This window comes from Callorhinus ursinus, unplaced genomic scaffold (assembly GCF_003265705.2).
Source record: "Callorhinus ursinus isolate GAN/ISIS: 27379988/994484 unplaced genomic scaffold, GSC_fseal_2.0 scaffold23, whole genome shotgun sequence".
Classification (NCBI taxonomy): Eukaryota; Metazoa; Chordata; class Mammalia; order Carnivora; family Otariidae; genus Callorhinus; species Callorhinus ursinus.
The window spans coordinates 26,559,728-26,587,622 of NW_027397085.1; the positions used below are offsets into that span (position 1 = coordinate 26,559,728).

General features: G+C 57.8%; 1 protein-coding gene across 3 annotated transcripts; it reads left to right on the forward strand.

The window, feature by feature from the left end:
* The first annotated feature begins 1,090 nt into the window (after positions 1-1,090).
* Positions 1,091-27,214, forward strand: PCDH1 (protocadherin 1). 3 transcript variants are annotated; one of them, XM_073905542.1, is made up of 6 exons: positions 1,091-1,298; positions 9,271-10,133; positions 13,303-15,498; positions 20,755-20,974; positions 21,972-22,010; positions 23,155-23,270. In XM_073905542.1, exons 1-5 carry the CDS (start codon positions 1,259-1,261, stop codon positions 21,995-21,997), a joined length of 3,345 nt encoding a protein of 1,114 aa, XP_073761643.1. In that variant the 5' UTR covers positions 1,091-1,258; the 3' UTR covers positions 21,998-22,010; positions 23,155-23,270. The 3 variants fall into 3 exon arrangements, with proteins under 3 accessions (XP_073761643.1, XP_025708106.1, XP_073761642.1); XM_025852321.2 differs by lacking the exon at positions 21,972-22,010 and having other exon boundaries at positions 23,155-27,214; XM_073905541.1 differs by lacking the exons at positions 1,091-1,298; positions 21,972-22,010 and adding an exon at positions 7,741-7,811 and having other exon boundaries at positions 23,155-27,214.
* Positions 27,215-27,895: the final 681 nt, after the last annotated feature.

Here is a 27,895-nt window from a genome sequence, read left to right on the forward strand (position 1 = left end):
TTCTTCCGTCCTAGGACACCCTGGCTGGGCCTGTGTGTGGTAAAAGGCAGGGGGTCATATGGAAGTGGGGCACTTTGGAGCCTGGGGTACCAAACCCTAAGCGCAGGAAAGGGAGTTCCCAAGCTCCTCAGAGGCCTCTAGATGGCGCCAGAGAGCCAGAGCTGAGCTGAAGGAACGGAATCCGTGTGAGACACGGCGTGTGACACCGTGTGTGACTCGGTGAGTGTGAGTGTGACAGGGAGCCTGTGGCACTGTGAGGGCGTGTGACACAGGCCGTGACACTGCGCGGCCTCGTGGGGCAGGGACCCGTGTGAGTCTGTGAATGTGTGTATGTCACTGGTAAATATGTGGGGCCACAGCTCCCTCCCGCCCTGAGGGCAGGTGACAGGGGGACCCTCCAAAAGCCCGAGCTCTGGCGTGTCACCTCATTCTCACTCTTGTATATTTCCCCCATCCTCATTCTGGAGGAGCCCCCGGGTCCCATTACCCTCCTCCTCCCAAGGTCCCCTCCATAGCCCCACCCCCACGGCTTGCTGCGGCCACCGAGGCTGACCGCTCTGCGGCTTCGGCCAGAGGGGGAGGGGTGGACTTCCCCGGAGCGCAATGGGAAGGGAGGGCCACACCGGGTGATCTGGGGGTCTGCGCGGGAAGAAGGTGGATGTGGAGAAGCAGATGCCCTCCAGGGAAGAAGGCACAGGGGAAGACATTTCCCCGGCGCGACTTCCCAAGAGGCAGGGTAGGGGACAGGTGTTTGAGTGAGGTTAGGAACGGAATTCCGGAGGGGTCCCAGATGGGGGCTCGGGTGGGATAAGTGCAAGGTGAAGACCCAGGGAGGGGGACGGCCCGTGTATCCGGGTCCCGGGGAGTGAGGAGACAGCGAAGGGGGGTCGTGGCTTTGGGGAGCGGTGCTCGGGGTCCCCTCCCAGAGGGACCAGAGCGGTCCCGAGCTCCACCTCCCGGCCCGGAGGGTGGGGGGAGGGCGGGGAGGCGGGAGGGAGGCGGGCAGGCGGGCCAGGAGGGAGGGGGAGGGAGGGGGCGGGCCGGGCTGTGCGCTCCGCTCGCTGCTGGCTCCGCCGCCGCCGCCGCTGCCGCTGCCGCCGCCGCCGCCGCCTCACACACTCGGGGAGCGGGAGCGCGGCGCGGACGCGAAGCCGCCGGGGCTGCTGTGCCCAGAGCCAGCCGGAGCCGCGGAGCCTGAACCGCAGCGCCAGCCCGAGCCGTGCGGAGCCGCAGCCCGGGCCGGGGCCGGTGACGGCTCATGGACAGCAGGGCCGGCGGCCGGCGCTGCCCCGAGGCGGGTAAGGATCCGGTGGCGGTGGAGGCAGCGGCGGCGGCTCCCGGTCGGGAGCGGCTATAGCCGGCGGGAGCTGAGGGAGGGGCGCTCGGCCGAGCGAGGCCGCGGGGGCCCAGGCGGTGCTCGGCTCGCCGGGGCTGAGGTGGGGGCGGCTGGGAGCTCGGACCGGGGGTTGAGGTCTGGGCATCCCGGCCTCCAAAGTCCGCGGCGAGAAGCGGAGCGAGGAGAGGGGGTGCTGAACCGGACCTCTGCCTCGGCGTCCCGCACCCCTGCGCGTTTGGAGCCGCGGGGAATAAGGGGACTCTAGGAGCGCGCCGAATGGAGGTGGTTGGGGGAAGCGCGCAGCCCCCAGTTTGAGGTGGGGGGGCTCCCCGAGGACGAAGCAAGCAAGGACCCTCATACACAACGTACACACACACTTGTTGGGCGACCAGCTCGGATCACCCAGGCGCTTCCGGCTCCCCGCGGGCACCCGGAGGGCCAGACCACGGACATATGTACACGCATACATACATCCGTACATATGTGCACACAGACATACCTCCCGCACGCCAGCGCCCACTGGGGTACCGTCACTAGCTCACAATCCGCTTCAGCGTCTGCACGCTCAGCAGCACCGACACACAACCCGTGGCCATAACAGCAACAGAACACAACCGGGTGTGACATCCGGCGACATGAGCACACAAACACAATCCCGTGCCCTCATGGACGAGTGTCGCGGCCACAGTTCGCAAATGAACACTCAAAACCTAACCTCGCACGTACATATTCCTTTAAGGAACACACCCTAACATAAATTTTGTTACCCACTCCTTGGCCAGAACACAGATGCACAACACAGGTCTCGCTTGCCCCCCTCGACTGCACCCACATAAACACAACCCCAGTGTCTCAGCACACGCCTTGACGGCACACACCCTAACACAGAAAGTAGAACCTACAGCGGCGCCTCACGGGGCGCAAACACAGAATCCACTGCTTCACACATCTTAACACTGGGTGTCACACACACCTTGCACCAACAGTGTCACATTACACCTTGCAGCCTATACACACAAACACACATACTCAGTCTCTCTCCCTCGGAGGCCAGATTCGGTCCGGGGAAGCCGAGGGGAGGTCCGGCGAGCCCCTAGCGTCCCTTCATGTTAATCACGACATTGTTATTGTGACTATCAGCACCGCGGGAACCCTGGGGGCTGGCCGGACCGGCTTCCCAGCCTGCGTCTCCCCCACCCCCACTCTGGGGCCGGGCGGCCGGGTATTCCCGGAACAGGCTGGACTGGCAGGCCCGCCATCCCGGCTCCCCTGGGCTTCAAGGCCCTAGGCCCCTTTGCAGAGGGTGCAAGGCTGGGGCGGTGTTTGCGACCCCCTTCGGGCCATTTAGCTGCGTTCTGCGAGCCACCTGGGTCCCCAGCACACCTGGGTCCCGCACACCTGTGTCCCTCTCATACCTGGACGCCCTTTGTGTCAGGTGCCGGCTGCAGGCCAGAGTCGGGTGTGCGGGCAAGGCCCGGGGGCCCGAGGGGAGATCGCGGCACGCGCAGGAGCAGAACTGGTAGGCGAGATGGACTCAGCTACCCTTGGGAGCCCAGACTTCTGGCCTCAGTTTCCCCAGCAGTGATTGGCTACTGTTTCTTCTAGCTGGAAATATTCGGTGTAGCGTCGAGGTCTTTGAGGATTGAGCGCGGGGCAAAGACCCCTTTCCGCTAGCCGTGAGAGGGTCCGTTTCAGGAGAATGTCCCCACCCGGCCTGGCTCGCCACGCTTTGTGATTCCGGCTCCGGCTCCCTCCCCGCCCCCTCCCGGCGCCCGCTGCTCGGCGGGAGCCGACGCCCGCTTGCTGGGGACCCTAGGCAGAGGGCCGAGATGCGGAGGAGGAGGGATTCCCCGTGGCGGCCCTTGGGGCAGGGGGCGCAAGGGGCCCACTGGCCGAGACACGTTCTCACCGCGCCCCCGCCTCGCCTTGAGCTCCCGGAGGCCCTGTGTCACTGGAGTGGGGGTGGGGCCGCCCGAGTCCGAGGATGGTGGAGGAACAGCCGTCCCCCCCCCACACACACACACTGCTGCGTCCTCTGGGAGGAGACGCCCGCGCTCTGGGTGTGTGCGGGGAGCACCCGCTGACCACAGCGGTGTGGACAGGGGGCTGCCCCGGCGGCGACGGAGTCCAGGACATCGTGCCGGAAGACGGAGGGAGCCTTCCATTACCCGCTCTGAGCCAATCTTCGGTAGCTGCCGGGAAAGAGGGCGCTCAGAAGGGGTTTGTGACAGCCTAGAGGTGGGGGCTACTTGCTTGATGGGTTGGTCTAGGAGGATTGAAATCTGTAATTACAACTAGACCAGGGCGTGGAACGGAATCAGAGAAGAGGAGTGAGAGGGGCCTCCAGAGATAGGCAGGGGTCATGTAGTAGGGGATCTGCTTTCAGTTCTGGCAGCTTTTAGTTTCCCCTGTCTGCCCCAAGCCAGTTCCCAGAGAGACTTCAGCTGGAAGAGGGTGTCTTGCCGGTCTGGCATCTTCCTGGCTGAGGGGCTGCTGCTGTGGCTACTTGGTCAGGGGATCCGGGCTAGAGAGAGATGGGAGGAGAGGGGTGGAAGCACCGGGAAAGGGCCTGGGGGTGGGGGTAGGAGACCTGGGGGTGGGGGTAGGAGACGGAGGAGGCCCTTCTGGTATGGTAGGGAGGGGGCCATGGCCCCCCGACCATGAGCAAGGAGAGCTGGTGCTGCAGAGTGAGATTCTTTCCACAATGTATTGAGCACCTGCTGGCTGTATCTGCCAGGGCCTGTAGTGGGTGGTGAGGATGCAGTATAGTGGTAAGGTACACACCAACCTTGTCTTCCTAGGTCTTCCCATCTAGCAGCAGATGGGTTCGTTTGTTTACTGAACCAAGGAGCACCTACTGTGTGCCTGGTGCTGGAAATAAAATGCTCTGTTCAGTTATTTTATATGTATACTGGTCCTTCATAATAGAATAGATCTGAATGCCACAGATCTCATCTCCCAAATAACTTCCAAGAGGCAGAATTGGTTATTTCCATTTCACATATGGAAATAGGTTCAGAAAGGTGAAGTCACCTGGCCAAGGCCACATGGCTAGGAAGTGGTGGAGCAAGGGTTGGAACCCCAACATTCTGACTCCAGAATGCAGGTGCCTGGAAGCCCTGCAGAGGCTAATAGAGGGTTGTGAGAGAGAGGGGAGAGGAGCTGAGGGCTGTGCACTTGCTCACTGTGGGAAGCCTCTGAACAGCTCCACCCCACACAGCCCTGCTAAGCCCTACCCTGCTCTCCCAGAGGTTGGCTTTGTCCCTTGGTTTTTGTGCCCATGGCGGCAGTGGCTACCGTGTAAGAGTGCAGGGGTAAGGCTGGGGGGTCAGAGCTGACTTGGTCACTGGGACACGGATGGCTGCCTCTGGGTGTTTCAGCATTCAGCAGAAAGTGGACCCTGGTCCCTGAGGTGGGCTGGAAATGAAGGATCCAGGTGAACCCTCACTGCTATCTTCCCTGCCCCCCCTAACAATGTTGACACAGATGGCGGTTTCCTTGGGCTTCCCTGGACTCTGCCCCCTCATACCTCACTGCTGTCCTCAGGCCTGAGAAGAATGAGTCACGGTTTGCCCTGCAGCTCTGCTTCTCAGGGTCCTGGGTGCCTATGTCACTGGGCAGAGGTGGGGACACCCTTGCCAGGAAGGCAGCAAGGACAGATAAGGAGCTAATGGCTTCAGAAGCTGCCACCTGGGACTAATGACGCTCCATAACCAAACCATACCCGGGCAAAGTTCAGGGATGGGGGGGCAGGGGTGAGGAAGGGCTGCCTCGCTGCTGCTCCTGGCCCCTCTGACTCTGTCCCTGCATCCCCAGGGCCTCTGGGTGGGGGGAGGGGACAGCTTCAGGCGGGGAGGCTTGGGGTTGTTCAGGCCTTGAACCCTAAGCCCTCTCTCTTTCTTTCCTTGCCAGGCAAGTTTGGCAGCCCAGGGATGGGGTGGGGTTGGGGGGTGCTACTCAGCCAACATATTCTAGCCTCTGAGACGTCTGTGGGTTTTCCTTCTCCCCTATCCAGCCTTTTCCCCAGACTCTGGGATGTGAAGAGGCATTCTTATTTCTCAAATCTTGACTCAGCTTACTACTTCTGTGACCTGAGACAGTTCATGGTTCTTTCTTAGCCTCAATTTTATCATCTGTACATGGGAGGCAGTGTGGTAATAAAGTACCCATCTCGGAGGGTGAGGAGGATTAGATGGGATAATGTATGTAAATGCAGTTAAGACCTCAGGGAGTGTTAGCTGGGATGATGATGACAACGGCAGTGATGATGATGGCAAAGGTGACAGAATTTGCACTTCTTTCTCAACTCCAGGGGACCTAGTACATCTCTGAGATAGTCTTTCCCTGATAGTGCATCCTGTTTCCTCCACCCTACTGCCAGGGGGTTTCTCCAGGTCCCTCCCCCAGGATCAGAATTCCGGGAAGGGGGGGCAGATGATACTCATTTTAAAGGAATGTTCCAGGTGCTTCATGGGCCTTAAACCATCTTCAGCCCTTGCTTTCACTCTGGGTAGCCACCCCTCCAAACCCATGTTCCCCTAAATTCCTACCTCCCAGAAACACCCTTTTCCCCATACCTTCCTGGCCTTGGATATTTCTCTGTGGTTTCCTTTCCAACTCTGAGGTTGTATACCATAATACCTTTCCTGATTTCTCTGCTGGCTGGAGGTAAGGGATCTTCTAAGGGTGAATGAGTGAGACAGAAAAAGAATATGTATGGTGGGGAGGGGGGCTTCCAGTATCTGTGTGCCTGGGAGGCCTGAGGGGTCAGAGCCCTGGGTTTTGACCCTGAGAGGGGGAAGGATGGGCTTAATCTGTAGCTCTTCTAGCTCTTTGAGCTGCTACAAATCAAAGTCACCCTGACTCTGTCAGATCACAGACCTCTGAATTTATAGCCAAAATTTGTGAGCATTCATTTTTCTTGGAAAAATCTGCCCCATAGTTTCCTAAAATTCATGAAGGGGGCTGTGATCTAAAAAGGTTAGGAATCCCTGTTCTGGAGAGTGAGTGAGGCAAGCAGTCACTGCTTTATTTCTCCTCTGTGTCAGGTTTAGGGTAACTCCCATATAACCCCCACCCTGCCAAGACTTATGCATGGCATTGGTGTGCCGAATGATCCACTGTGTGTGTGCCATGGGGGCAAGGCAGGCTAAGGTACCCAGAAGGGAATGAGGTTCTCTGGAGACAGTCCTCAGGGGGTGTTTGGGTTGGAGCTTGAAAGTAAGATGAGCCCTGTGCCAGGTCCATGCAGGTAGATGGGAAGTGGCTGGAGGGTGGATCCATATGGAGCATTAGATAAATTCCTCCTTCCTTTAAAGAGGTTTAGATTGCAACTAGGAACAAGCACACACACTAATCTGATAACAGTCTCATATACATTGAGCACTTTACTGCCAAGGAGTGACCAGGGAGGAGGTGCGGTTTAGGAGTGCTATGTGAAGGAAGTGAAGTGTTTGACTTGTGTAAGGAGTCTGCATTCACTGAGCATTTGCCGAGAGTCTACTACGGACCTAAACAGAGAAGGATTAAATTTGACGCCAATAGGTTCTTGATGGAGTAAGGGAATTAGGCAAGGAAATAAGCAGTGACCACCCAGAAAGTGCCAGGATAGGCTAAACCTGGGAGCTAAAGTAGTCCTTCAGGAGCTCTTACTGAGTGCCCACTGTATGCCAAGTCCAGGGCAGGGTCCTGAGGATGTAGGAGCAAACAAAGCAGAGGCTCTCTTCTCTGCTCAGTCTTGTAGGAAAGACAATTGACAAATGATTTCTCATATAACAGCTACATAACTACAATTGTAAGTGCTGTAAGGGAGCATTTGTTGAGTACTTCATGTGTGTGCTAGGCATTTAGCCCACATGATCTCAAACTCCCTAGGAAATAGGTGGTGTTATTCCCATTTTACAGATAAGGAAACTGAGGCCCTAAACCATTTTTCTCCTGCTCAGCACCCAGGAAATGGACAGTTGGGGTTCTCCTCAGACTGTCTGATGTCTTCTCCACCCTGATTCCTTACATGTGCCAAATGATTACAATCAGACAGAAATGACAAACGGTCATTGAGTTTGAGCTGTTGTGAGCTCCACGATAGCAGATTGAGTCTATCTTGTATGCTGCTGTGTCCCAGTGCCCAGGACAGAGCCTCGCACATTGTAAGTGCACAGTAAACAGTTGTTGAATGCGTGGTGCTCAGCTCTGTGAACATGCGTGGGTTGGGGCAGGGGAATGAGTGTAGGGAGTGTGGCCCTACCTTCAGGAAGTCTGGCGTTCGTCCGGGGAGCCAGAGAACACAGGCATAGGTGCACAGTACTGGGACTGAACAACACAGGCAGGTGGGCGGGGTCCGGGCAGCTCAGTGATTCATTGCCTTGGGATTGGGGCAGACAATAGTGGCTGTGAGTTGGAGAAAGGAGAGGTCACCGTGGGCTGGAGAGGCCTGGGAAGGCTTCCTGGGGGACCAGAGCCTGCTTTCAGTGGGGTAGGTGTGGTCTATGACAAGGATGGGTAGGATTTCCAGGTGGGGGGGCAGGTATTTCAGATGCAAGTGGGAAGATGGGGAGAGGAGAGGGAGCCTGAGCCCTCTGCTGAAAATGCAGGGCCTGACTTTGGATTTGAATAGAGGGGCTGGCCATGATTTGGTTGGAGAGAAGGAAGGGGTCAAGACGGGGACAGTAGGAGGTCTGGCTGGGGTCTGCAAATGCATGGCCTCAAAGCTGGTGGGGGGGAGATGGGTGGAAGTGGGTTATTGGGGTGATGAGTGTGCAGCTTGTAGTTGGCTATGGCATACAGCGCTCCAATTGGAAGGATTGGGGGGTGGGCACGGAGAAGCAGGTCAGAGATGGGACTGGACCCGTCAAAGGGGGCGGGGCCAGGTATGAAATAGGGGCCAGATGTTTGTGGGGAGAGGGATCAAATAGGAGCCAGATGTTTACTGAGAGACTGGGAGCCGAGCTTGGAGGGGAGTGGTCAGGAACAGGCTGGTGGTGGCATTGGCAGCTCTGTCCCAGTTAGACCTGCTGGGCTCGCAGTTGCTAAGGACAGGCCAGGGCAGCTCCCAATGCCAATTCCAGGGCTAGTCAGCCCTGACCACAGTCCTGACCCCAATCTTGACCTCTACACTCTTTTGCCACACACCTGTCAGTGTCTCCCCTCCTCCCAGTGGAAACATCGGGAGGAAGGGAGGAGGCGGCCAGGGAACCAAGCCGGGGGCAGTATGTGTTTGGGGGGGAGGTGGGTGGCTAACTCCTACTCTTCAGCTCTATAGCTGTTTCCAAGTCTTGATGGGTGCCTAGTTTAAGCTGGCCCTTCATGGGGATGGGGGCATTGGGTGCTCTGGGTGATTACTGTCAGAAAAGAGGGACTTGACGTGTCATATCTCATACGCATATACTGACTGGCACCTCAGAAGGAAGAGAAATGAGACGTCTTTCCGCTCCCTCCAGCCATCCTGAGTGGCCCTCAGTGTGGGGTCCAGGGAACATAAGGGGTGCCTGTGTCTCTTTCCTACCATGTACGTGGGGGGTGCTTCAGGGCTTACCCTTCCACTTGCTGTCTCTCCGTATCTCAGTATCAAGGTAATTACCATGGGTGACTAAGGCAAGGTGCTGGTGAGAAGGAGGTGTTGGGCGAAGCACAGACTGGAGAGCAGGGAGGAGGGAGGGGTAGGAGGGTCAGGGCGTTCCATGGGCGGGAGCTGCTCTAGACCTGGTCCAGGCCCTTACCGGCTCCTCCAGCTGGGGCAGACGCTGCTGCTACACCCAGCTGTGGGTGAAACTCAGGGTTCTGGGTTCTGGCATCGGGGTTCTGGGCTGGGGCTGAGCTCTCGTCATGGGATAGCATATAGATGGCAGGGGGAGAGTCCGGGCCTGGCTTGGGCAACCCTCAGGGCCAGGTTCCTCTTCCCAGCTGACCTCCTGTTTTGCCTCTCCTCCTTGCAGCCTTCCTGATTCTAGAGCCTGCCAGGATGGGGCCCCTGAGGCCCAGCCCAGGCCCCGGGGGGCAACGGGTGCTGCTGTCCCCCTTGCTGCTGGCACTGCTGCTTCTGCTGGCGGCATCCCCAGGCCATGCCACTCGGGTGGTGTACAAGGTGCTGGAGGAACAGCCACCCAACACCCTCATTGGGAGCCTTGCAGCTGACTATGGTTTTCCAGATGTGGGCCACCTGTACAAACTAGAGGTAGGCGCCCCATACCTGCGGGTGGACGGCAAGACAGGAGACATCTTCACCACTGAGACGTCTATCGACCGCGAGGGGCTCCGTGAATGCCAGAACCAGCTCCCTGGTGAGCCTTGCATCCTGGAGTTTGAGGTGTCTATTACGGACCTGGTGCAGAATGGCAGTCCCCGGCTGTTAGAGGGCCAGATAGAGGTACAGGACATCAATGACAACACGCCCAACTTCGCCTCGCCCGTCATCACGCTACCCATCCCTGAGAACACCAACATCGGCTCACTCTTCCCCATCCCGGTGGCTTCTGACCGCGATGCTGGCCCCAACGGTGTGGCATCCTATGAGCTGCAGGCCGGGCCCGAGGCCCAGGAGCTATTTGGGCTTCAGGTGGCAGAGGACCAGGAGGGGAAGCAGCCACAGCTCATCGTGATGGGCAACCTGGACCGGGAGCGCTGGGATTCCTATGATCTCACCATCAAGGTGCAGGACGGTGGCAGCCCCCCACGCGCCAGCAGTGCCCTGCTGCGAGTCACTGTGCTTGACACCAATGACAACGCCCCCAAGTTCGAGCGGCCCTCCTACGAGGCTGAACTGTCTGAGAATAGCCCCATTGGCCACTCAGTCATCCAGGTGAGAGGTCCCTCCATCTAACTGTCAGGGTTCCCACCTTTAGAAACGGGAGCTCAGCCCCACCTGGTGAGAGTGCCCTTCACTTAGGGGTAAACTGCCAGGATACTGTGGCAAGAGCTCTTCTCCCCAGCCCCCAACTGGCGAGACCTTCCTATCCCAGCAGGTGGTATTGTTTTCCTCTATCAAGCTACTTAGTACAGGGGCACCTGGGTAGCTCAGTGGGTTAAGCATCTGCCTTCAGCTCAGGTCATGATCCCGGGGTCCTGGGACCGAGCCCCGCGTCGGGCTCCCTGCTCAGCGGGGAGCCTGCTTCTCCCTCTCCCTCTGCCCACCCTCCCCACCCATGCTCACATGCTCTCTCTTGCTCACTCTCAAATAAATAAATAAAATCTTAAAAAAAAAAAAAGGCTATTTAGTAAGAGTGACATAGCACAGGAACAGCAGTCCCCCCCCCCGCTCCCCGAAGCAGACTCAAGTTGGAGAAACTTCGGAGAAGTGAAACCCCCTCCCAAGTCAAATGATACCCTCCTCCCTAGCCAGGCGAGCCAAGTTGGAACAAGAACAACCTCTCCAGAGATGAGAATTATCTTCCCAACCAGCACCCTTTAGCCAGATGAGATTTTCCTGAAGCTAGAGGACAGAGCCTTTCTTTGCCTCTCTCTCCCTGACAGTCCGATGAGATTATTTTAGCCAAGTGAGTCCGCAGAGTTCTAGAAAACTGCATTCAGATGTCTTGTCTGTACACCAGCTTCCTTCCCTAGGCACAGGGTGCTCATGAGTGTGGGGTGCTTGGCTCAGTGGGGGGTCGGTTGCCTGTGCTGAAGTTCTCAGCATGGGAACTGCCCCAGGGGCTGGGCAGCTTGGTGGGGCCAGGGCCAGGGAGGGAGCAAAGAAAGCGTCCCCGCAGACAGGTGGGCGTATCTCCCGCTGTCATCTCAGCCCTGGCCTCCTGCCAGCCCCAGCTCCTTTCTCCTTCCCCCTGGGCTGGAGCTGTCTGTCTTTGAAGTGAGGGAGCTGAGGAGGGCTCAGCCTGCCCTGTACACCGTTATGGTCCTGGGAAACCCTTCCTTCTGTGTCCTTAAACTGAAGCGGGGCATGGGGAGAAGTTTTAGCCTTTTTTTTAGAGGCTGGTGGACTTGAACATGTAGAAGAGAGTCTGAGGAAGAAAAGGGAGACAGACAGTCAGAGATGGTGAATAATAACAGCCTGGGTGCCAGGCACTGTTCTGAACACATTATGTATATTATGTCATGGAATCCTCACAGTACAAGGTAAGCATTATCCCCATTTCACCGATGGGAAACTGAGCCCACAGAGATTTGGAAACCTGCCCGATCTCACGCAGCTGATGTGTTCCCATCCCACTCTGGCTACGTCCAACAGTCTGGCTTCAAAGCCTGTGCGTGTGATAGCTATACCCCCTTCCAGTGGGCCGAAGCAGGAGAGTGGGGCAGAGACGGGGCTCGGGAAGGGGCAGAAAAGGGAGAATGGGAAAGAGGCAGAAAGAGCTGAGCAAGGCTGGGAGGGCAACAGGGCAGAAGTGAAGAGTCACGGAGACAAAGGGATGTAAGATGGTGGGAGAGGTAGATAAGAAGCCGGGTGACCAGTCTAGAGACAGGGAGAAGTGGGAATCCTAACAAAAAGTAGGTGACGGAGAGATAGACTGGGGGCAGGGCAGGCGACGAGAAGAAACAGAGTTTGGCTCTCACAGGGGTAAACAGGGCCGGGGGTAGCTGGGATGCCCTGCCCAGGTTTCTCCACTGTTGAAAAAGTCCTGGTGCCCGACAGGAAGGAGAGAAGACTGGCAGTGGTTTGAGACCCCACTAGATGAAGTGCCCAGCACTGTGTTACCACTGATTTTCAGAGATGGACAGGTGGATGGGCGGATGAAAAGAAGTATAAATGCTATTTAGGGAGCACTTGCCACGTACCAGGCAGTGTTAGGCATTTTTACAAGTATTATTTAATTCCCACCACAGCCCTGTGAAATAGGTCCTATTATTATCCCATTTTATACATTTGTAGACTGAGGCTTGGGGTGATTGAGTAATTGGCCTAAGGTCACATAGTTGGGAAGTGGTAGAGCTGGGATTTGAACCCAGGACTCTTCTGCGGTGCTCCTCAGAGATTCTGCCAAGTTATAGCTGTCCTGCCCTCCCCGTTTCCCCCCATACACCCACCCCTACTGCCAGCACATTCTGCCTGACTGTGACATGATTCCAACCCTCTGTTTCTCCCTGACCAGCGGTACCTCATGGCCATTCCCACCAGGTTCCTGCTGCCCCATCACCACCCATGTTTGTATAGACTTGGGCTGAGTGTGCGTCGGCATTGGCGTGGGAGGGCGTGCCCACTGCAAAGGGACAGACAGTTCATTGTTTGATGCTGGGATCCCAGCCCGCTGTGAGCAGGCTCTGTGGCCTGCACCAGCCCCTCCCTCTCGGCCGCAGGCTCAGCCGCCCAGATTCCTCAAGTTGGTGCCTAGCCAGCGCCAGCCAGGAGAGAAGAAGCTGCTGAAACAGGTTTCCCCGGTTTGAGAGAAGCAGTGGCCCGGCAGGCTCCTTCTGACCCCTATCCCTACCTGGCTGCTTTCAAAAGAAATCCCCTCACCTGTGGCCTCCAGGTGGGCCTGTGGGTCTCCACTCATGCACAAACACACACGTGCACAAACACCTACCTTCTCACACATTAACATATACTCCCAGTCTCAGAACACGTGTATATGCATGCACGCATATTATAACGCACGTATGTCATGCAGACATACCACTTCTACTACTCACACCTCTGCAGCCCTTCGGAAGGGTTGACGGCCAGTTTAATTGGGTGGAAAGGCTGCCCCAGTTGCTAGTTGGATCCTTATCCCCATGTTTGGGCACACTAGTACCGGGATGGTAAGCAGAGTCGAACTGTGCCCCGTCCCACCTCTGCTAGTTGCTTGTAACACGGGGGACGGTCTGCAGGCTGCGTCTGTGCTCCTCAGGGAAAGAGATCAGTACTATCTGCCGCGTGTCAGCGTTGGGGAAAGGGCAGTCTATGTGCTGCTTTTGGAAAGGGTGCCGCATGAGATGAGTTCTGTCTGCCGTGCTCATGGCAAAGGCAGCTCACGTGTCCCTGGATGTGCTATCCCGGGACTAACCCATCCCCGTTTTCCTCCCCTGCCCTGCAGGTGAAGGCCAATGACTCGGACCAAGGTGCCAACGCGGAGATCGACTACACATTCCACCAGGCGCCCGAGGTGGTGAGGCGTCTTCTGCGACTGGACAGGAACACTGGACTTATCACTGTGCAGGGCCCTGTGGATCGTGAGGACCTAAGTACCCTGCGCTTCTCGGTGCTCGCCAAGGACCGAGGCACCAACCCCAAGAGTGCCCGTGCCCAAGTGGTGGTGACCGTGAAGGACATGAACGACAATGCCCCCACCATTGAGATCCGGGGCATAGGGTTGGTGACCCATCAAGACGGGATGGCTAATATCTCGGAGGACGTGGCAGAGGAGACAGCCGTGGCCCTGGTGCAGGTATCTGACCGAGATGAGGGGGAGAATGCAGCTGTCACCTGTGTGGTGGCAAATGACGTGCCCTTCCAGCTACGCCAGGCCAGTGAGACGGGAAGTGACAGCAAAAAGAAATACTTCCTGCAGACCACCACTCCACTCGACTACGAGAAGGTCAAAGACTACACCATAGAGATCGTGGCTGTGGACTCTGGCAACCCCCCGCTCTCCAGCACCAACTCGCTCAAGGTTCAGGTGGTGGATGTCAACGACAACGCCCCTGTCTTCACCCAGAGCGTCACTGAGGTCGCCTTCCCAGAGAACAACAAGCCGGGTGAAGTGGTCGCCGAAGTCACCGCCAGCGATGCCGACTCGGGCTCTAATGCGGAGCTGGTTTACTCTCTGGATCCTGAGCCAGCCGCCAAGGGCCTCTTCAGCATCTCGCCTGACACTGGAGAGATCCGGGTGAAGACATCCCTTGATCGGGAACAACGGGACAGCTATGAGTTAAAGGTGGTGGCAGCTGACCGGGGCAGCCCCAGCCTGCAGGGCACAGCCACCGTCCTTGTCAATGTGCTGGACTGCAATGACAATGACCCCAAGTTTATGCTGAGTGGCTACAACTTCTCAGTGATGGAGAACATGCCGGCGCTGAGTCCAGTGGGCATGGTGACTGTCATTGATGGGGACAAAGGGGACAATGCCCGGGTACAGCTCACGGTGGAGCAGGACAATGGTGACTTTGTTATCCAAAATGGTACGGGCACCATCCTCTCCAGCCTGAGCTTTGATCGGGAGCATCAGAGCACCTATACCTTCCAGTTGAAGGCGGTGGACGGTGGCGTCCCACCTCGCTCAGCTTACGTCGGCGTCACCATCAATGTGCTGGATGAGAATGACAATGCGCCCTTTATCACCGCCCCTTCCAACACCTCCCACCAGCTGTTGACCCCCCAGACACGTCTTGGTGAGACGGTCAGCCAGGTGACAGCTGAGGACATCGACTCCGGTGTCAATGCTGAGTTGACCTACAGCATCGCTGGTGGCAACCCTTACGGACTCTTCCAGATTGGGTCACACTCAGGAGCCATCACCCTTGAGAAGGAGATTGAGCGGCGCCACCACGGGCTGCACCGCCTGGTGGTGAAAGTCAGTGACCGTGGCAAGCCCCCGCGCTATGGCACGGCCTTGGTCCACCTTTATGTCAATGAGACCCTGGCCAACCGCACACTTCTGGAGACCCTGCTGGGCCACAGCCTGGACACGCCACTGGACATCGACATCGCTGGGGATCCAGAATACGAGCGCTCCAAGCAACGTGGCAACATCCTCTTTGGTGTGGTGGCCGGTGTTGTGGCCGTGGCCTTGCTCATCGCCCTGGCAGTGCTCGTGCGTTACTGCCGGCAGCGGGAGGCCAAGAGTGGCTACCAGGCCGGTAAGAAGGAGACCAAGGACCTGTATGCCCCCAAGCCCAGCAGCAAAGCCTCCAAGGGAAACAAAAGCAAGGGCAAGAAGAGCAAGTCCCCGAAGCCCGTGAAGCCAGTGGAAGATGAGGACGAGGCGGGGCTGCAGAAATCCCTCAAGTTCAACCTGATGAGCGATGCCCCCGGAGACAGCCCCCGCATCCACCTGCCCCTCAACTACCCACCGGGCAGCCCTGACCTGGGCCGCCACTACCGCTCTAACTCCCCACTGCCTTCCATCCAGCTGCAGCCCCAGTCACCCTCGGCCTCCAAGAAGCACCAGGTGGTGCAGGACCTGCCACCCGCAAACACATTTGTGGGCACTGGTGACACCACGTCCACGGGCTCTGAGCAGTACTCCGACTACAGCTACCGCACCAACCCCCCCAAATACCCCAGCAAGCAGGTAGGCCAGCCCTTGCGGCTCAGCACACCCCGGCCCCTACCCCACCCCTACCATGGGGCCATCTGGACCGAGGTATGGGAGTGACAGAGCAGTTGCATCAGACCTGTGGGCTCACCAGCCCGTAGGGGCCAACCCAAGCCAGTGGTGGGAGGTGGGACCAAAGATCTGGGGAGGCCGGGGCCTTGGTGATGACCCTTCTGCCTTGCCCGGGCGCAGAGGGTTAGGCTGAGTGCAAATTGAGGGAGGGTGTGCTCTGTGGCATCCTCCTTCTTGCCCCCTCCCCACTGGGAGAGGCCTGTGACTGTCAGTTCCCGAGACACTAGACCAGCTGCTGGGTCTTGCCAGTGGGGGCTGATGGGCAGGTGAGCAGAAGGGGTGGCAGCAGAAAGGGGGAAGGGAAGTGAAGAAGTCTACTCCAAACCTGGGTCTCTAGCTGAGACCACCCATTGGTGCTTCTCTAGAAGGGAAACAGGGAGACCTGGGGTCCTAGTGGGTAACCGGGTAGGGACTCTGTCAGGGAGGGGGGGCCTCCCTATGCGTGCCTTCTGTGTGTGCTATGTCAGCCTCTTCCTCACCCCAGGCTCCTGGGGCTGGGCTCTGGCTCCCCTTCCCCAGTCCCAAACACTTACCCTGACAATAAAGTTCTCTATTTTTGGAGTTTTGGTTTCTTATTTTCCCGGAACTGAGAGAAGGAGTGAGAGAGACTGGAAGCAGCCCTTTGTCCTTAGGTCCCTACCCAATTTCCCCATCCCTTCTCTTTGCCCCTTCCTACTTCCTAGACCTGCCCTATACCCCAACCCTATCTTCATTTACCATCGTCCCATCTACCCCCACATCTGGCAACATGTCCCCTCACTCTGTGTTTGTGAAGTCTTCTCCCTAGGAACGACATCCTTCACCAAGAAAGGGCAGGTGCACTCGAGTGAGAGGCACCCAGGTCCTGCCCTTTGTCCACTGGCTGGGACTTGACCCTTCCAATCTGTTCACATTGAGCAGACCCTGACAGAGCGTGGGCCAGAGCACCTGGTGAGGGCGAAGTGCAGCCCGCCCTCCTCAGGTGAAGGCAGAGAAGTCCTTGATTATACCAGCCACCTTCCCTTGGGGCAAGATCTTCCCAAGTCCCTTTCCCAGCTCCTTCATCCCAACATCACTCAATGCCCAGCAATTACTGGGCCCTGCCCTGTGTCCCCGCCAGGATCATCAGCCTGGGCTACTGGGAGGGAGGGCCCAGGGAGGGGGAGGGAATCCTCAAGTTCTTTGGGTTGGCCTGCTCTGGATCCCTACTCTTGGGGTGCTCCCTTCTGACTGAGGCTGAGGGACCCTAGCCCGGCCCCTCCTCCCTTCCCTCCTTCAGCTCCTTGCACTGGCCCCCCTGGGCTACTGGCTCTCATTCACTCTCTCTCTCTCCGTCTCTCACTTCTTGCTCTCCGGGGTCTGCCCTGTCTCCGGCTGTGCCTGAGGGGCACTGGGGCTAAAGCCTGGGTGAGGGGCCTCAGGTCATAGGGGAGTCTCTGAGGCCAGAGGCAGCGTGTCTCCGTGGCGACTGAAGAGGCTTGAGACACTCCCAGGAGGTCCCAAGGCACCAGCTCTCTACTCTGATTCCATTCACAAACTCCCCAGTGCCCTGGGGGTACCCCCAAAGTAAACACTCCTGGGGGCTTTGGAGGAGTGGGACGTGGGCAAGTGAAATCTAGTTGCATCTCATTTCTCCTGGACAAATAAGCATCTCTAGGGGGCCACCAGCAACTCCTGACCAACCATTCTTTCTCCTTTGTTTCCATGCTTGCTGCCGCCAGGTCGCTCTTTCTTCTATCCCTTTAGCCTCTTCATGTCTTTTTCTTTCCCAGGGTCTGAGGGATTATCCCTTACTCAGCTGCAACCCAACACATCCATGGAGCCACATTGAACACCTCCTCCCAACATTCAGACACAACCAAACCACAACACCATTGTCATCATCAAAACACATAGGCCAAGTTCCTACTGTGTGATCAGCATGGTGCTAGACGCTGAGGGGAAATGGTCATATTCCTACGAGGTACACGAGTGAAAAGATGAGGCAATTGAGCATCTTAAACATGGCGTGGGAAATGCCATAGTGAAGCTTTTCCCAGCTGGTGGTTCCACTATTCCTTCTGCTACTAGGTGCTTCTTCTTCTTCTTCTTTTTTTTTTTTTTTTTACTCCTTCCCCAAGGTGCGATGGACCATACTCAGCACTTTATGTGGATTAGCTCATTCGATGCTCATAACTCTTTGTGACATAGGTCATTATCATGCTCATTTTCCAGAAGTGAAAACTGGTTAGTGGTGGAGTCAGAATTCAAACACAAGGCATCAGGAAATGTGATTTCCAGAGTCTGCTGTTATCCATAATGCTTTGTAAGAGGGATCGCCTGATTAAGTCAGTTTGGGGAGTAAGAGATGCACCATCACATTAGCCCATTAAAGGCTCCGCGAAGCCTGCAAGAAAGGGGGGAGACCTGTTAAACTTTGTATCACTCTGGGTTTTCCAAACTTATTTGACCATAGTGCCTCCTCCCTTTCTTTGAGGAACACAGTGTGGGAAAACATGCATAGGACATGGGAGTGGGCTCCTGGAAGGAAAATGTCAAATCTGAGCCAGCTCTTCAGTGATGAGCAGGAGCTGGGCAAGAGGTTCAACAGAGTAAGTCAGCTCCTGAGTCAGGAGCGAGCATGGCCAAGTTGGGGACAGGAAGAGGGCAGAAAGGGGAGCGTGAGGGCTGGAGTGGAGGGTATAGGAGAGAGCTGAGAGATGAGATTGGACGAACTGGAGGTTGTAGAGGTCACAGATGCCTCGCCAAAAGTTCCCTAACAGGAAATGGGAGCCCCTGGAAGCTCATGAGTTTTGGATGAACTGAGTTTTAGAAAGTTCACCAGAGCATATGGTGGATATAAATGGGGTAGAGGTGAAAGTACAGGATCGAAACTCTACGGTCTAGACTAAGATGGTGGCCATGGGGACAATGGATGATGGATGGATTTGGCTAAACTTGGGGAGAAACGACCTCTAGGACTCAAAGGATGATTGGATATAGGGTGGGGATTTTGGGGAATGAGTATGACAGCTCCCAGGGTTCCCAGGTAGACATCATCCTTCTGTGTCTGGGTGATGGCATAGTGACGATATCATTGCCCATGCAGAAGCTGATTGAAGAAAAAGAAGAAGTTGGTTTCAGACTTGTTGAATCTGAAGGGCCAGTGGGGATAGCCGATAGGAAATACCCAGCAAATGTCTAGAACTTCAGAAGTTCAGAAGTCAGAGGAGAAGCAGAGGTCAGAGAGATTTTGGATCTAGGCTTTTTAAGATCTGATAGTGATAGAATGATAGGGAATGTTTAGGGTTGAGTATGCCCCGACCCTCCATTTTACAGGAAAAAGGGCCCAAGTGACATGCCTAGTAGGCAGGACTGAAGCTTTAGATGACCAGGTGTAGGTTTTGGGGGGACGGAGGGCTGCTGGCTACCATCTTGGAGAAAACTGGCAAGAGAAGCACCAGACTGCCCGGTGCCTCACAAACCCCTACTGGAGACTGCTCACTTTGACCAGGTAGCCGATGCTCCTTTACCACATCCCAGCCCCAGGTCAATTTTGGGGACCTTGTCTGTCATCACCCAGACCCTTTGGTGTTTTGGATCACAACATGGATCCCAAGAAGGGTTGCCTGTTCGTGAAGACGAGGTGGGAGCCAAGATGGGAAGGCAGTTCTGAGCCGCCTTCCCAACAGCTTAAGAGCTCCTCGTCCTGACAACCTCCCCCACCCCAGCTCCCTTGAATGGAATGAAGATTGTGATGGATCGGAAGGTATCAGGAGGATGGGTCTGCAAACCCAGGATCCCCTCTTCTGGCCTTGATAACATCCTATTGAGGGTTTCAGAGTAAAGACAAAGCAGCCGTGAAGTCTTGGAGGATTGGAGGGAGCCTGGAGACTCAGCAGCAAGAGGGTCCTGGGCCTGAGCTGCTCCCACCCCAGGCTTCCAGGGGCCCTGGGTCTACACCCTCCACAACTCCTCTAATTTGTGGATGGCAGGAAAATCAGTGGCAGTCCCAGGTGGGTGTTTGGGTGACTGGTTGGTTGTGCCAAGTGCCAAGCTGAGGCTGCCAGGTTTCTGGGAGGACGGTTAACCCGTGGCAGGCACACAGGGCTGCTGGCTGGGAGCAGCTTGCCCCAGTTCTACTGCCTCCACCCCAACCCCCCAGTCCAAGCTTCTCAGTCCTGGCTCCACCAAGCTGCAGCCCCTCCCAGAAGCTCCTTCCTATTTCCTAGAAGGAGTCTCCCTTTGAGGCCAGCCTTCCCAATTGCTGATGAATGCCAGGGCCCTCCCCCTATGCCCTCTACAGTTAATACTCTTGTTTCCTGATCTGGAGGATGGGGGAGTTTCCATTGTTCTGCTTCCCCACCCCCAAGGGGCTCCGGTTTGTTATCTTGTTATCCTTGTTATCAGTTTGTTATCGGGCTCCCTTTCCTTCTTCCCTCCCACCTTTTTCCACTGCCAGGCCTCTCCGGAGGGGGATGAAGTGGGGACAAAGGGGCTCGAGTGGGAGGGGACGCAGCAGGGAGTCCCGAGGCTGCCTACAGCATCACGCAGCAGGGGTAGGAACAGAGGATCAGAAAGACATGGGGATCTCATTTGGATGGAGGCAATGGGAAGTTAAAGAGCAATGAGACAGGTGAGGAGCTGAAGTTCAGGGGTGCTATTTGGAAATTAGGGAACTGTACTGGTATTGGTGAGCTGTTTTGGAATGAGGAGTTCATACTGCTTTGAGGAAGCTGTTCTAGAAATCCGACGCTTGCTCGTGATTGAGGCTATGCTGGAATTAGGGGAGGTGGCTGGTATTGTGCTATTCTGGTGTGGGCTGTTCTGGAATTAAAGGCTGTGCCAATACTGGGAAGCTGTGCTATGACAAGTGGTTGTATTGGATTAGGCTTATTGTGGTGGCCTGGGGGCTATAATAAACCTGGGGCCTGTGCTGTGGTGGGACTTGCAGTGTGTGGCCTTGGCTCTCTGGGGAGCTGTCCCAGAATTAAGGGGCAATTCTCCACTGGGGTCTGCGCTTTCTTGTGGGCTCTGCTGTGCTACGGGGCTGGGCCTCTTCTCCGTTGCTGCTGAGGCCTGGGGGGCCGGGAGCTCTGGGGAGGGCCTGGCTAGGGCTGGGGTTGACTCTGGTGGTGGGCTCCCCCCGCCCCCACCCAGGGCAGGCTGGCCTTCCAGCGATGACACCCCTTCTCCCTGCAGTTACCTCACCGCCGCGTCACCTTCTCCGCCACCAGTCAGGCCCAAGAGCTGCAGGACCCGTCCCAGCACAGTTACTATGACAGTGGCCTGGAGGAGTCTGAGACGCCATCCAGCAAGTCATCCTCGGGACCCCGACTCGGTCCCCTGGCTCTGCCTGAGGATCACTATGAGCGCACCACCCCCGATGGCAGCATAGGAGAGATGGAGCACCCCGAGAATGGTGAGGAGCTGCAGCATGGTCAGGGCACCCCGGGCACAGGTAGAAGCTGAGAATGGTGATGTGACTTTAACGATATCCTCCATTTATTGTGCTCTTGTGTGTTCAGCGGCCGTCACTGTGCTGAGTGCTTTCAGCTATGTATTCATTTAATCCTCACAACTACTCTCTGGTCTGAGAACTTGACTCTTTTCTTTACAGTGTGGGAACGGGAGGCTCAGAGCTTGAGTCACTTACCCAAAGTAATACGCAGGAAGTGACAGAGCTGGGAGGGGTTCAAACCCAGGCTTCTCTGACTCCAAAGACCTTGCATTCAGGACCACATTATACCACCTTCCTGGGAACAGGGACCGAGAGAACCATGGCCAGAGGGCTCAGGCAGTGGTGAGGGAAACTTGAGGGACCCTTGAGGTCATGAGGGTCCCTTAATGGGGTCAGAGGGCCTTGAGAAAAGGGAGGGGACCCTGGAAGCTATGAGGAGCTCAGAAAAGGGTCTGATGATCCCCTGAGGGGAGGAGCCAGAGAGGGTCTGGCTGAGGAAAGGGAGTGGGGTGGTCTGGGGAGGGCAAAGGCTTGTCTGGGCGGGGTTTGAAGGGTGATGGCAGAAGGAAGGTCTGGGCCAGAGCAGAGGTCAGTGTGGGAATGGATAGTGGGTGTGCTTTCAAAATGTTTGTGTGGTGTAGTGCGTGCGTGCGTGCGTGTGTGTGTGTGTGTGTGTGTGTGAAGGCATCCATGGTAGCCTCTGAAGGGGGAGAATGAATAAGCTTCCCCTTGGGACTGAAAGACTGCTGCTTGGAGCTGTCCTCAGGTCTTGCCCCCTCCCTTAGTCCAAACTGCCCCCCCGCCCCCCACAAAGCAGATGAAAAGTTCCACTCCCCACCCCTCAGGCACAGGGCCCTTGTCTAACATCCCAGGCCCTAGGTCTCAGAGTGCCCTCCACCCCACCCTGCCCCTCCATGCTCTATCTCATGCCCGTCTCGTCCTTTTTGTGCCCGCGCAGAGCCGGCTGGCCGGAGCAGGCCCTGAGGCGGAGTGCCAGGTATGTGGGAGCTGCTCTGGGGTCTGGGGTCTGTGGGACTTGGCCCAGCACCCAGCCCCGCCCACCCAGTGCCCCTGCTCTGCTCTATGCCACCTTGGGTCCTCCAACCCTGAGCTGAAGAGCCTTGGTGCCTTGAGGGTTAACGACAGAGCTGTCCCCTCCTCACCTTGCACTGGCAGGAGGCCAGGCCAGGGTGGGTGGTATCAGGGGAGCCCCTGCCCCAGGCAGTGAGGCTCAGTCGTGTCCCTGAGGGAGGGTCACCGCCTGGTACTGTCCCTGAGCAAGGGCAGGACAGGGGCAACTATGACAGGAAGTGCTCATGGCCCAGCCGTTCCCATGGAGACCCCCGCTGCCCAGCAACCACACCGGCTACTGATGTCAGGCGGCCAACTCCTATTCCCGTGGGTGTTCTGGGCAGGGAGCCGGGGCTAGGCCAGGGGTGGTGGTTGGCATAGGGGGCTGGAGTGAGGTGGGGAGGGGTTGCATGAGTGTGCTTGTGAACTCCCCACACAGAAGCTCATCCCCTCTCCCTGGCTTTAAAAGCAAGGGGTCACTGTGCTGGGGTAGGGTGGGGTTCCCAGACAGCTACGAGCATGGTGAGGCTTGAGGGGGTTCAGAAGGAAGGTACTGGCCCACCTTCATCTGAGGATGGAGAAGCCCAGTGTAGATTTGTGTGTCCATGCCTATCTGAGGATAGGGGTGTGTGTGTGTGTGTGTGTGTGTGTGTGTGTGTGTGTGTGTGTGTGTGTGGCTGACAGAGATATTGTGCCCTTAAGTGAGGATGGGGGTTTCCTCACCCCCTAAGGATAGGTTTGCTTCTTTAAGGCTGTCTGGAGATAGATGAGGGAGTGCGTAGATGGATTGTGTGTTTGTGCACCTGTCTGAGGGTAGATTTGGTGGGTGTGTTGATAGGAGAGCTGCAGGGTGGCTGAGGATGGAGGACCGCATCTATTTAAGGATAGATTGTCTGAGAGAGAAGAGTCTGTGGTGGATGGTAGAAGGCTGAGTGTCTGTTTGCGGGTGTGTATGCCCGCGAACTCAGTGGGCAAAAGGGGCGTGCACCCCTGTTCTGAGGCAGGGTGTAGGTGCCTGTGGGAAGCCCTGGGGTGGAGCTGAAGACCGTCCTCCCCATTCTCTTGTGCAGACCTGCGCCCTTTGCCTGATGTTGCCATGACAGGCACATGTACCCAGGAGTGCAGCGAGTTTGGCCACTCTGACACGTGCTGGATGCCTGGCCAGTCGTCTCCCAGCCGCCGGACCAAGAGCAGCGCCCTCAAACTCTCCACCTTCGTGCCTTACCAGGACCGAGGAGGGCAGGAGCCTGTGGGCGCCGGCAGCCCCAGCCCCCCGGAAGACCGGAACACCAAAACGGCCCCCGTGCGCCTCCTGCCCTCCTACAGTGCCTTCTCCCACAGTAGCCATGATTCCTGCAAGGACTCGGCCACCTTGGAGGAAATCCCCCTGACCCAGACCTCGGACTTCCCACCTGCAGCCACACCGGCATCTGCCCAGACAGCCAAGCGCGAGATCTACCTGTGAGCCCCTTTCTGGCCGGTGGCCATGCCCCTTCCCCAGCCACCGGCCAGGTCTGAGTTGGGCCCATTCCAGGGTCCTGCTCCTGACCCCTTCAGCGTGGACTTCCCGGCCAGGGCCCCAAGTGGGGGTGAGTACCGGCCTCATGACCCACACAGGCCCTTCCCCCAAGCAGGGTCCAGGTCCTCTCTCCTCACTTCATCCCCCAGCCCCTGGGAGCCTTTCTTCCCCTTTATGGGGCTCCCCCTCAGCTGGTGCCCAAGAGGGCTCCTCTACAATGACTAGGCTCCCTTCCCTCGACTTCCAGGGAGCACCCCCTCACTTTGGGCAGATGGTGGAGTCAAGGGTGGACGACACACTTTTAACTCATTGTTTCCCACATGGCCGACCAGGGCGGAGACAGGATGTCCCCATTCCAGCCCTGCTTCAGGGCTGAACTGGGGAGCCCCTCTCCCTGGGAACTCCCTGAGGAAACTCTTGACCACCAGGGGCTCCCTGAAGGGCTTTTGTTACCAAAGGTGGGGTGGGGATAGGGGTGGGAGTGGGGCGGAGGCCTTGTCTTCCTATACTGCTCCTGGGCTGGCCCACCTGCCTGCCACATGCCCATGCCTGATCCCATCTGGGCAGCCCCCTTCCCTGCTGGTCATGCAGTGTCTGTATATAAGGACCTTGGAATGATGTCCCCATTTCTGCCTGATTTGCAACTTTTCTTGTTGATGTTGTGTTGTCTTGGGGGACCTCTCTGGGGGGGGAGGCTGCCCTGTGCCCCCTCCTCCCTGCCGCAGTGCCCCCCACCCCAGGCCTCTACTGTTCCATGTTGTAAATACCCCTGGGGCCGTAGTGGGATGGGGGTGCAGGCCAGGGAAACAATGGGTGGGTGGGGGTGGGGATGGGGGTAACATTCGCCTATCAGCAGAGCTGGGCTTTTATTTAATTTTTTTTAAAAATACAAATCTCTATTTTTTTGGAACTGTTGCGCTGTGCCCTGGGGGGGGAATCCCCGCTCAGGCTGGCCCCCCACATCCAGATGAGCATCACAGAGGGGCCCTGAGGCTGTGGGGGGCAGCTGGACAGGGGTGGGATGACTGTGCCTCTGGCCTGGTTGGGTGAGTTGGGAGCAGGAAGGTTTGCTCAAGGGGTGGCTGGTTGCTGCCTCTAATAGGGGGAACCTGCACCCTGCCCCCTCCCTGCCCCCCCCCCCCCCCCCCGCCCCTGCCATGACTGACCCATCAGCCTGTAAAACCACCATTGCCTTGATCTCAGGGGGTGGGAAGGGCTGCCTCAGGGCACCCTGGGCTCCAGGCCCCCTTCTTCCAGTTGGGCTTCCCTTTGCCAGGGTCAGGGGTCCCCTGGGGGAGGGTGTGGGGAGATTGGGGGGCAGAGAAGCCCAGTCAGCCATGATGAGGTGGGATTCCTTTCTGCACCTCAGGGGGCCAGGGTGTGAGGGGCATCCTGTAGAGCCCTCATCTCCCACTGTGGCCATCTCAAAGCCCCAGTCCCTCTTCCTTCCAGAAACCCCCACTGCCTTGGCCCATACCTCTCCAGCTCCCCAAGGGGCCCAGGCTGGGAGGCTGGAGACTCAGGGTATGGCCCTTGCTTGACTTAGTCTAAGCTTGGGGGGCGGCCCAAGGGTGGGAGGGGTGGGTACAGGCTGCTGGGTCGTCTGGTGCCTTTGGGAGCTGTGCTGCTGGGGTCTTGGACTCCTGTAACCCCAGAGACCCCACTCCACCTCGGGAAAGCCAGGGGCCTGAAGAATCACCCTATTCTCTGCTCCTTGCCCCTAACTTGGCTTGGGGTAACAGTGCTGGGAAGGAGAGCATTGTCAGGCTGGTAGCCTCAGCATACACAGCCCTTCTATTGAGGGCAGAAGGTAGAGTGGGCTGGGGTGGCAGCAACCAGGTCTGGGGGTTGGCCAAAGGCTCCTTTCCCTGGGGGAGGCCCACAAGTGGGCTGGGGGCTTGATAAAGAGACAGCCCCCTTCCCCCCGCACAAACAGGGCAGGTGCAATAGTGGTAGAGTTGGTAACATGATGTGCCCAGCTGGTGGGGCAGTGGCCTCAAGGGCTGTCCTGGGTCCTGGAGGTCAGGGTTCTGGCAAGAAGATTGTATGAGGCTCATTTGCTTGGTGGAGAGGGTGGTCCAGACAGGAGGCATTCCTGGAGTCAGTGGACTCCCCTGGAAGCCCCTGGTGGCCTGGGCACCCTGCCCTGGTCTTGGAGACCCCTGAGCACTGAGTGGAAGGGCAGAGGAGCATTTTGCACAATGGAAAAGCCAGAAGGAAGGGGGTAGCCCAGATGGCTGGGAGGGCTGAGAAGCACAGAGGAGGAGCCCTTCCTACAGGCGAAGGCAGAGTCCCAGCCCCCTGGTTGGGGTCAGGGCGCCGAGTCTGTCACCACCTGGGCACTCGAGAGGTGAAACCAAAGGTGGGCAGGGGACGGGTGACAGCACTGGGGACCACCCCTGTTGGTCCTAGGTCTGTGAAGCCCTTCCCCTATGCCTTGTGTCGCGTACAGTTTTATGTACAAATGGGCGACATTTGGCCAGAGGAGACCCCCCTCAAACCCAGCCTGACCCAGTCAGTGTCTTCCTAGAGGGGACCTAGTTGGTCCCCAACTCCCTACTTCAGAGCATGTCTCTTGGTAGGGGGAGGGTATTATGGGGACATATTTCTCTCCTGGGGTCCCTGAAGCGTGTCTCACATCCCTGGGGGAGGGTCTCTGGGGCATCTCTCACCTCCGGGGGCTCCCTAGGCCCTTTCTCTCCCTTTGGGAGTCTCTGGAGGGACATGTATTCCCTCTGGGGACCATGGGAGCATGTCTCCCCCCTACCCAGGCTCTCTGGGGAGCCTGTTTTCCTCCCAGGGTTCCTGGGAGTACTTAAGGCATGTCAGTCTTGGGCCATCTCTCTTCCCAGGGAAGGGGGCTATCTCTGAAGCATGTCTGGGAAGGGATGTTTCTGGCCCTCCCTGCATCTCTCCTCTGGGGGTGTCTCTGACCTGCAGCACTTTGGGATGAGACTGGGCAGCTCTGAGTTGTCTTTTCTCCTGGAGGCTCTGGGAAACCTCTCTCCTGGGGATCCGGCCTCTGGAGCCATTTCCTCCCTGGGTGTGGGCTATCTCCTGGTGTTGGGAAGGCTTATGTCGGCCATGAGAAAGTCTCTTAGGGGGCGTCTCCACCGCGGGACTTCTCTGGGAGGGGGGACTGTGTCTCGCCCATGGGGTTCCCGGGCGGGTGTGTCTGCCCGTTGGGGAGAAGGAGACTGTGTCTCCTCGGGTTATCTGAGTGGGGAGGGGGGCCGTGTCTCTCTCGCGTGTTGGGGGGTGGGGTTCGGGGAGGGGGGTTTTGGGCTCGTCGGGTGCCCACACTGGGGTCGTGTTTCTCTTGGTTCGTGCCACTTCCCACCGCCTCGCTCCTCCCGGGAAGGGCCCCCGCCCCGCAGCCACTCTCCCCCACTCCGCCCCATCCCTGGCGCTGCGAGCACAATCCCGTTGATTTGTAATGATTTCTGTCTCTTTCTGTCTTTCTCTTTCTCTGACCTCCCCCCTCCCCCGCCGCGAGCATGCGCAGGCACCGCCCCTACCCCCTCCGGTTCGGTTCGTTTCCGGTTTGTTTGCTGAGCTGTCAATGGAAGACCCGTGTAATTATTCCCGAGCTTTACAATAAAAGTGTGAAAACCGGACCCCACCTCACTTCTTCCGGGCCCTCAGGCCTGCGTCCCCGGGAGAAGGGGGGCTAAGTCTGGGGTAGAGGCCTTGGAGGGGGCCAGGGGACGCGGCCGAGAGAAGAGGGACCGAGACCCATTGGGATGAATCGGTGCCACTCCGGAATGGGGGGGGGGGGCAAAAGGACGCCGACCGAGGACAGACACCTACTCCGTGCATGTCAAAGTGCCTCCCTCCCCCAGCCGCTGCGCTGTGCCCGCCCTGCAGGGCCCCACCCGGAGCGGAGGTGCGGGCTAGGGATGGGGCCGGCGATGAGGCGCGCTGGGGAAGGGTACGCTGTGCTGCTGCCTTCTTCCAAGGGGCTGGTATCCTTTCCTGTTCCCCTTTCATTTGGCAACAAGTATGAACTGCGGAACTGAAGGGAAAAGGGGCGGGAGACATCTGTCGGTCGCTCTCTCTCCCACGCTCAGGAACCAGGGCTGGAGGTCGATTTAGGGGACCTGAAAAGGTCTCACCCTCGTCTCCGACTGCGCTCCCCTCCCCCTGCTTCCGGGCCCGAGCGACCCCGGCCACCTCCGTCCGGCTCCCGGGTAAACACCGGCTGGGGAGAGGTCGAAGAACAGAGACCGGATCAGCCGGTTTCCCGGCGCCTCCTCCCGGGGCGCCCCTCCCCCCTACCCCCCTCCTCCCTC